General features: G+C 42.3%; 3 protein-coding genes across 3 annotated transcripts; all 3 read right to left on the reverse strand.

The window, feature by feature from the left end:
* Nucleotides 1-661: 661 nt before the first annotated feature.
* On the reverse strand, nucleotides 662-2157 carry EAF01_011814 (uncharacterized protein; the record flags this gene model as incomplete). The annotated part of the gene is made up of 2 exons (XM_038920072.1): nucleotides 662-1236; nucleotides 1287-2157. The coding sequence occupies 2 exons, from the start codon at nucleotides 2155-2157 to the stop codon at nucleotides 662-664; spliced, it is 1446 nt and encodes a 481-aa protein (XP_038764462.1).
* A 3017-nt stretch (nucleotides 2158-5174) lies between these two features.
* EAF01_011815 (uncharacterized protein) lies at nucleotides 5175-5832 on the reverse strand (the record flags this gene model as incomplete). The annotated part of the gene is made up of 2 exons (XM_038920073.1): nucleotides 5175-5391; nucleotides 5561-5832. The coding sequence occupies 2 exons, from the start codon at nucleotides 5830-5832 to the stop codon at nucleotides 5175-5177; spliced, it is 489 nt and encodes a 162-aa protein (XP_038764463.1).
* Nucleotides 5833-6903: 1071 nt separating this feature from the next.
* Nucleotides 6904-8047, reverse strand: EAF01_011816 (uncharacterized protein; the record flags this gene model as incomplete). Its single annotated transcript, XM_038920074.1, has 2 exons — nucleotides 6904-7452; nucleotides 7502-8047. The coding sequence occupies 2 exons, from the start codon at nucleotides 8045-8047 to the stop codon at nucleotides 6904-6906; spliced, it is 1095 nt and encodes a 364-aa protein (XP_038764464.1).
* Nucleotides 8048-9387: the final 1340 nt, after the last annotated feature.

Consider the following 9387-nt stretch of genomic DNA (forward strand, 5'->3'; position numbering starts at 1 on the left):
AAGTCCGCCATCTCACCATGTGTACCGTACCAACTTGATCATTCCACATTCGCCCCCGCCGCCGATGTATCTACCTCCGACTTCTCAACACCAGGTACTATGTAAGATATTGCGGAATGCAGAAGCTTACCCTGTAGACACTCGTGTTACATTTCAGGGTCGAGCTGTAGCACTACAATCAAGTTTACCGACGGTTGGTGGGAAGTAATGTAGATACAAATACAACTTCATTTGTGTACTCGGATGCGGTAAGACTCCACTTGAATAAAATCACCTCAGACCTCTCACTCATAAAATCAATTGTTCAAGGTTGAAGTGATAGAATATAAAGAGTGTAATGACGCTCTTGTTCTATTCTAAACGTATTGCCGTGGTCTAGTCTAGTCGAGTTTAATCTAAACCATCTATGCAGTGTAGTCCACAACGCTCTATGTACACCAGAAGATGCAATCAACCAGCTAATCTATCTCTAAAAAGAAGGATATCTCTCCCCAGGAGTCCAGATCTAATTTAAACCTATATATCTTGGGTCTGGTATCGTGTTGTGACCCAAGTATCTTCTCAACTCGCAAGCGAAAACTCCCCAACTCCATCCACCAATGCACGTGGTCAATTATGTCGACAACTTTTCATGTCAAACATCCCGCCTCCCATTTCTCATTCACTCTCCCATAACTTCAGCCAAAAGAGGTAATCCAGCCTTTGCTCTCTCTTGAACACTTTGACTCAATCTTCTTCCTGCATTCATGTTTCGGCTAGTGCTCATTGCTGTAGCCATGGAACCAACTGGTACGACCTTTGAGACGGTTGGCTTCTCTGACTTAGCAATAGAAGCTTGGCCATTAGTAAGATCCTTAGCGTGAACCTCTCCATCTCTGTTATACAAGTTTCGGTACATGAAGACACCACTTCCTTCCATACCCTCAGATTCTTCGACGAATCTACATGTACGTTGGTTTCTCCAGAAAGCGGTCCAGAAAGGAGTCTTGACATCGGCCTTGTAGTGTTGACCCATGACTTTCTTGATGTGTTGGCTTGCTTCTCCGGCGTGGTAGAATGGGATTGTAGAAACCAAGTGATGGCAAACGTGGGTACCGATGATATCGTGGAAAAGATGGGAATCGATGAAACCGAGATCACGATCGATAGTAGCGGTTGCACCACGAGCAAAGTTCCAGGTGTTGTTGTTGTAATGGGGCATGGTTGCGTCGGTGTGTTGAAGGAAGGTAATGGCAACTGTGAAATGATGTTAGTATTGAGTAATTGAGAATCGAGATAAAACGTACCAATCCAGTTGTTAACCCACAACCATGGAACACCCCAAAGGATAATAACATTGAAACTTCCGAAGACTTGACCAGCCCAGATCAAAGCGGCAATCATAACAGCAACACCGACGTCACTCAATGCGATCAAAGGCAACTCGTGCTTCTTGTAAAAGACACTGTCCTCTCCAAAATAGAAGTGAGAAATTCTCATTCCCTTAGCACCATTGTAGTCTTGTCCAGTCAAGTTGGCAATCAAATAACCTGGCCATCCAAAAAATTGATGAATGAATGCAAAGTAAAGAGAGTAAATTGGGGAATCTTCTGCCAATTCAGCAAACTCGATCATGTTGGCCTTGGCCTTCTCTCCAAAGTTTCTCTGGATCCAACCTTCTCTGGTGTGTGGAACGAAAGCAGTATCCCTTTCCAAGTTTCCGGTAGCTTTGTGATGTTGAGAGTGGGAAAGTCTCCACGAGTGGAATGGCACAAGTAAGAACGAGTGCATGATCAATCCCATAGTCCAATTCAATCTCTTGTTCTTGCTGAAGGCACCGTGTCCACATTCATGTGCCAAAATCCAAATACCAGTAAAAACGAATCCTTGAACAGTGGTGTAGGCGACCCAAGCGGCGAATCGAAGGTATGGGTTTGGAAGCATTGGGATGAAGGTAAGGGCGAGATAGATGAGGGTAGAGACGTAGAAGTAATCGCGGACAGCGTATGCCATTGATCGAATGATGGATGGTTTGAAGCAATGAGCTGGAATAGCATCGTAAATTTCTTTCATGGTATAATTGGGGAGTTCAAAGACATTTCCAAGCATGTCAAGATGTTGAGGTTGCTTTTCCTCAACGAGGGTGTTGCTCACTGAGGAGCGAGTTGAGGGTGCCATGTTTGCGAGTTTGTTATCACTCAATTCGAGTATTTTGAGGAGACTTGTACAATTGTTTGTATAGAATAAAAAAAATTGAAAGGGAATTATTTGAAAATCTCGGTTTATTCTGCCAAGGTGATTCTTGCCCTTGCTCTTTGTGCGTGTTGTCAAGAGATGAATAGAACAACGGTATCAGAAAGTCAGCTTTGAGACAGTAGTAAGAATATTCCAAATTCCTAAAACTTCTTCTCAAATGAGACAAAGAGAGGAAAGGAAAGGGTATTTGGGGAAAGATATCAAAAAGAGGGAAGAGATGAGAGAAGGAGTGCAAGAGGGAGAGGAAGATGGGAAGTTTATATATATGATGTTGAGAAATATAAAATTTCTTAGCTTTCCCTAGCTACTCTTAGCTTCGAGTCTTGGTATAAAATGATTGAGGCAATTCTCATGTATGGATACCTGGTACCTTACCTTGTTAGTAGTCAAAATAGGAAAATAGCAAAAATAGCAAAATAGCAAAATGGTAAAATAGCAAAATGGTAAAACCGTAAAATAGTAAAAAATATAAAATCATTCACTTACCATATACCGAGTACACACGCAGCATACACGCATACACGCATACACACATACACACACAGATCACACAAGCACCCATCGAGCCACCACATGTTAATAAATTTGCAGAGGAAATGCCAATTGAACCCTTATTGTAACCTAATCACTTAGCGTAAACCAAATCTTCTATCTTCCTTGATATCTCTCCATATTATTTTTACTTTTCCCGCTGAAAACCATCGTCTCCACTTTAAGGATTCGGTAAGAGAAGTGATAGTGGAGATCTTTCCTCCTCAACAGTTTTTGAGAATCTATTCTAACTTCATTGGGTGTAGGTTTCTAATCAGGTGCCAATTCAAAATTCATATTCATCAGTTTATCTCGATTTACCGTAAATCTTCTTGCAATTGACTCGTTTTCATTGGATCCGATAAGAGATGAGACGTTGTCAGCATTTACCCGCCTGAGAGACGTGGTGGGATGGTGGGAATGAGATTGTAGCAAGAATACCGGTAGCCATCAGATCAGAGTTAATCGTACAGCCCTGGAGTGTGCATCTAGGTACTACACGTACTTGGGCAGGAGGAAGGAGGAAGGGGGAGGGAGGAGCAAGCCAACTGGGCAGGTTCTTACATGCTCCGACAGATACACCTACCTACCTACCTAGTATCTACAGAGTACTGCTTCATCTTACCTTACCTTCTTCCATCCTGATGCTGTGCAACGTCCTTTCACATGTCAAAGATATGGTCTTGGTATTGCCTCCACCCACAAGCCCTGACTACATATAATCATCCAATCAAATGCTTTCCATCCAAAACTTCCTCTGAATCCAAATTCAATCAACACGTCCATCCATCACTCTACCCTGGTGGATGATGGATCTTATGCAGGGTCCTTCTCCATCTGTCATTCTTCGGCATATTTTCTCAATGCGGCTAGTGGAAGAAGTGAAAGTAAACACTTCACCAAGATCTCGACCACCCCTTGACTCGTTGATCTCAACCTACGAGCTTTTGATTGGCTCGTCTATCAATAAGAAATCCATGAGCTTGGCTACAGTATTATCATGTGCTTTACGCGGTAGTGATGTGTTTTAAATGGAGTATGGAGTTTAGCAGTCAGATCATCAGGGGCTTCGACTGCTGTCGACTTCCAGAAGAAGTAGAGGATGGACGGACGTGGTGAGATACAAGATGTTGTAACTTGTGTTTCCCAAGGTTTGTGGCTATGTCTTCTTGCATGTTTTCTCCCTATCCTGAAACAGTGAACGGGTATGCACATGCAAAAGGCAATGCGTGGTCTATTGGTGTACTGTAGTCTGTAGTACAGCAAGACGTGAGGCTCGAACTCAGACGGACCCAGAGTCCCAGACAGGTAGCGGTACTCTATTATGTACTCGTAAAGTATAATATATAATATATAATATATAATACACAAGTCGAACATTTTCAGCCCCCCACGTTTGAAAATTTTCAAGATTCGTGCCTCGTTTTTCTGGTTGATCTCGGGATTCAAATACTAACTAACTTAATGGAGAAAATGTTGGGGGAGTTTTTAGTGCGATTCGGAGTTTTAAGGATTCTTCCAAGGGTGTTTTTTTTTTTTTCAATTTATGGAACTCACAGATAATAATTGTCTACAATGTAATTTGTTTTGTCATAACTTCCCAAGGGCATTTTACCCATTTATTATTCCAATCAAGGGTCCCCGGCCTTCCTTCTCATCTGTTTGAATTTGGAACTTGGAACTTTGGAGCCGAAGATCGCAAAAAGCAAATCCCCAGTTAACTTAATTAGATAAAAGGGATGTCTATCATCCATCACAACATCCATCCATATTCCCACCCGTCAATTCTGTTTCAAATACGCACGTTCTCGGATCCACTCATCATCCACTACGACTAATAAAAACTACGAGTACGACGATGAAAAGAAGGAGGCGAATAATGAATAATTGGACTTTGGCTTTCTGACATTGCCTGGATTGGTTCGATTGGAAAGAGGAAGTTTCGACTTCAGGAATCAGGACTCTGGGACTCAGGAGAATACCCACTACAATTTGCACGGGCTACCCATTAGTATAAGACTAATCAACTCAAATCTACTCGACAGCAATGTATTGTACATACAAGGTACGCGATGGCCATAGATGCGGTGAGAGCTCGAGTGCGCTGCCATCGCGGGGTAGATTGTAGGTGGGTTGACTGTGAATGCAAATGACGGGTAATCTTCGGAGTAAAAGAAAAGGGTGAAAAGACTTCGACTTCGACTTCCTCTTTCTTTCTCTGTTCTACCTCTGTAATATTCCTCGTATATTTCGGAATGCATTTTTGCAAAGTACCGTGATGAGTAATTAGGTCGAGTGTCAGGAACTTTCTCTCTGCTCTCCATATCAATTGCAGGTTTTCAACCTCACGTGTGCCGAATATCTAATAAGTAGCCGATGAACTAAGTATTTCAGGTGTCCTCTATCTCTCATTCATCTAACAACATTGGTATGAAAGCATCGAGAGGTATTTTTCCTTTTCTGAACTGCATTCGGTCACTACTTGTCACAATCTTCATTGACTTATCATAATTCTCGTGCGAAGAATACTCTTCATTCCAATCTGATCTTCCAATTCTTCCGAATGTCGAAGAGAGGGAATGGGGTCGGCCCTTCAGGATCAGATTGCTATGCTCTGATTTGACTCTATAGATTAGATGGGAAATCATTATTTGTCCAAGTATAGAGGAACTCCCCCAGTGTATAGTGTATATGAAAGATATCAATACCTTCATCTAATTGAGAGAGGAAAGGGGACGGAAAGAAGCGGGGTGAACTAATCATGAAGTGACGAGGTGAAGTGAGTGGTAAGTACCGGAAAGCCAAGCTACTTTGAGAGCTTCTGTCGACGCGTCGATTTGGAGTGAACATTATCACGAGGTCTTTTTGAACTTTGAAGATGGTATTGGATATATTGTTGATGGTAGTGAGAATTGGTGTGGAATTCTTTAAAGCGTCGATAATGGGTGTGCGTGTTGGTTCGAGTGAACTTGGAGGAACAGAAAGAAGAGAGGGGGAGGTAGAGAGTAAGGTGTTGACATCAGATATTGGACCTTGAGCGTTGAACTTCGAAAGAAAAATGATCATGGTTAACACAGTTCGCAATTGAGAAACAGATTCGGCAATAACAGACGAGCTTGAGGAAAGGTCAAGATCCGTTCATTTCATAGCTACAGCTCGGATGAGCAGTTTAGGAGTTATTCACGGTTGCTGGGAATTTGATGATATCGTGGATACTCCTGATGATTTCGAATCTATATCAAATTATTAATTATCCATGGAAACTCGCGAGTGGTCTGGAAATATTGTGGTACATTTAGTCTCATACATGAGATAATTTACTAACGACGCAATTGCTTCCCCTTTTCTCTTGGAGGAAAGAACATATTCTACGCGGGTATGATCAATTCAAATACTAATAATCCGCAATGAACGATATGTAAAGAACGGCCATAGGAGATTATCTACCATGCACACGTATACCAGTATCAAAGGCAGTATGAAAACTCAATCCCCTTCTCACACATAGCCTTTCTATGAGAGTCCAAGACTATCCAAATTAATTTTATCAAAGGCGGTACAAAGCTCTCTCTCTGTGAAGGGCAGGCTGGGGAACGATAGAGTGTATGCGTGGTTTTTGCTTGGATTTTCTGTATGCGTACATGTGATTAGAGGAAATTTTGGGGCCCATGGACAAAGGCCACTGTGCTTGGGGTTTGTGTATCGTGGAAGACGTATTTTCTGTACGAGATTGGTTTAAAAGAATACAGAGTCTCATATTGGTGAGCGATTTGCAGCGGGGTGTGAAGAGAGGGATGAACGTCTTGTCCCCTTGCCCGATAAGTAAGTAAGCTAACGAAAAATAGGAGGGAGTGAGAGGGAATAATATAGAACATCCTGACAATACAGATCTTAAAACAGTGCCTGCATAAAGCGCACCAGAACAGTCAAGCCATTGAGGTATCTGAGCTAGCGTAGCCTTGAAAATTATCAAGTCCGAGTTCTTTTCTGTGAAGTTGACTTGGACATCAGAAGTAGCATGTTGAGACCCATATTCTAAACGTTCCGAGAAATCATGGTACAATATTAATTGTCCCCTCGAATCATCACAATTTATCGCGCGCTCTATCATACAATCAATCATCAAGCCATAATATTCTAGCATTGAAACGCGACATCTTCCTTCACAACTTTATTACCCCCCGCACTAGCAAATCCCGTTCCCTCACTTTTAATCTCTACCAATCCCGGTTTGATCTTCTCCTTATCCCCCTTCTTCCCCTTCTCCTTGACATCATTCCGCTCTGTCAGATCTGCCTCACAGACATAACAAGCCACTGCATTCTGATCCGTTCCCGCTTCTGCATGTGGATCGTGAACTCCGCTTGGAGTCATGAATTTGGTAACGCATGATTTGCAGAGCACATGACCGCAGGGCTTCGCAAGTACGGCTTTGGAAGTGTTGGTCAATTGTTTTTTGCATGAAGGACAGATTCTTTGCGGCTTTTTTGTGACGCTGTCGGTTTCTTCTGTAAACGCAACGGTAATTAAGGTGTGGAGTGAGTAATTGTGTGGTTTATCTTGTTGTGAGGCGGGGCAAACTGGCGATTGTTTGGCTTTTTTGACGATGTTGTGGAGAGTGGTATTGGTGTTCGAACTTGGTGTGACGGATGGAACCCAGAAACTAGGTAGAGTTGTTTTGGAAGCCTATCGTAATTTTAGTAAATTGCCATGATCATCGGATTAAGCATCGTACTTTTTCGTCATCAATAGCTCTCCTCGCTTTTGATCTCTCATCCTGAGCAATTCTCAAAAGCTCATCCTCATCTAACTCAAACTTTCTCTTCTCTCCCCTCTTTCCACCTTCACCATTTACCTCTTGCTCTACCATAATCTTTCCTCCTTCTCTCCCTACAATCTTGCCGCCTTTTCCTCCCGTCTTCCCCTCTAACCCCATTTGCACTTTCTCAAACTCCGCTACAGCCCTCTCTCTCGCCTCATCTTCTTCTCTCATACGATCTTCATTCTTGTCCTGATCGTCCCTTTCCTTATTCTTCTCCAGCCTCTTAATTTCCTTCTTCTGCGCCAAGATATTGCTCAACGCGCACTCGCGACAAAATATATCACCATGACCACACGAGACAGGAGTACGCGCAGCTAAGAGACATAGGCGACATGAAGCAAATGGTAAAAATGAGTCTCGTGATAGACGAGCACTACTGCTTGTCCAGGCTGATTTCGCCAACTCACGCTCGTGGGAGGTGAAGACTGCACGGGATGTATTACGTTTGCTGTGGGACATGGTGGCCTTTTTGAATTTCGGTTATGTCTGAGGAAAAAGAGCAATCAAATGTATTGATACCTAGTGGTTTACTCGACGGATAAGTTGTAAAATTACGTGGTCGGGAATATTGGTGAAGAGATCCAAAGATCGAAGATGATCACCTGACTAGATGGCTGTGCGGTGAAACATTAGTCCGTTCTCGACGCTAAGCTTGTTATGGCCAGCCGGGTGACGTGCAACGATAACTTACACCAGGAGCTGATGAGGATTTCTTTCCTGTCTTTTCTTCAACACCTAATCAATTATTTAACCTTACTCGATGATGCGATGTCCATTTGAATGGTTTATTTTGTATCTAACTTTTGTATCCCTACTTCCTTATATATCATATTAACTCTCCCCTCTTGGTTTGAAAGGAACAGAAAAATCGTAGATATCAGTTGACTTCGTTCCTCAAGCACCTGAATAATTGTCCAAATATCATTGAAACGATTGTGTTGAGTTGTGGCGAAGATGTTGAATATTCCTGGCGCTCCACAACAAATAAATGAGCGTATCGTGCAGTCTCGCGTCCACCGTGAACGCAAGCAATTTGTCGCAAATCCATCTCTTTTTGGTTGAAACTGGGATCTAATAGCAGCGATTTAGTTCTTTCAGTCTCCATTGTAGTCAAAAGCCCTAATCTCTCACGCCTAGTATATAGTTTCGTCTTCATGGGCTATGGGTTAACAACGCAGAACTCTGTGCTGCGTTGGAAGGAGATTCAGCTGGTAAGGAGAAAACTGAACATTGGCCAGCATCTAAAGACAGGTTGATAATCTTGCTAATCCTAAGATGTTATGACTTTCGTCTCTGATAATTCTAGCACTCTATCGAATATAAAAAGTTGCAAGACCTGTGAAATTGCAATTTGAAGTTCGGGAGACAGATGGAAACCTTGATAATATCTCGTCTCATCTGGAATCTTGATAATTTTCTAACATTCGAGACCACCATTTCGTCTCTTAAACATCATCGATATCATGATAGCCTCAGCTTCTATGAGATTGTAAGATTTACCATCTGCTATACTGTGCTTTCCATGTGAATGAAAACTATTCACTTTTCCTACGTACCGCCCCGTTGACAGATTTTCTCTTAACAATGAATAGCTTTATTTACGGTTGTTATTGATTCGTCCACGCTAAGACCATGTCCTCTGAGCCATACCCTTAAAGATCCCGATCATATATTCACAAAGTGAGATTGTTCTTCTCTCACCACAAACAACGTGTTAAGTCAGATCTTCGACAACCACATGCAAGCACAATTACTTCAAAAGCAACATTCACCAACCGATCTCGCTTTCTTTGCTCATA

Source organism: Botrytis porri (genome assembly GCF_014898465.1).
Source record: "Botrytis porri strain MUCL 3234 chromosome Unknown BPOR_025, whole genome shotgun sequence".
Taxonomy (NCBI): Eukaryota; Fungi; Ascomycota; class Leotiomycetes; order Helotiales; family Sclerotiniaceae; genus Botrytis; species Botrytis porri.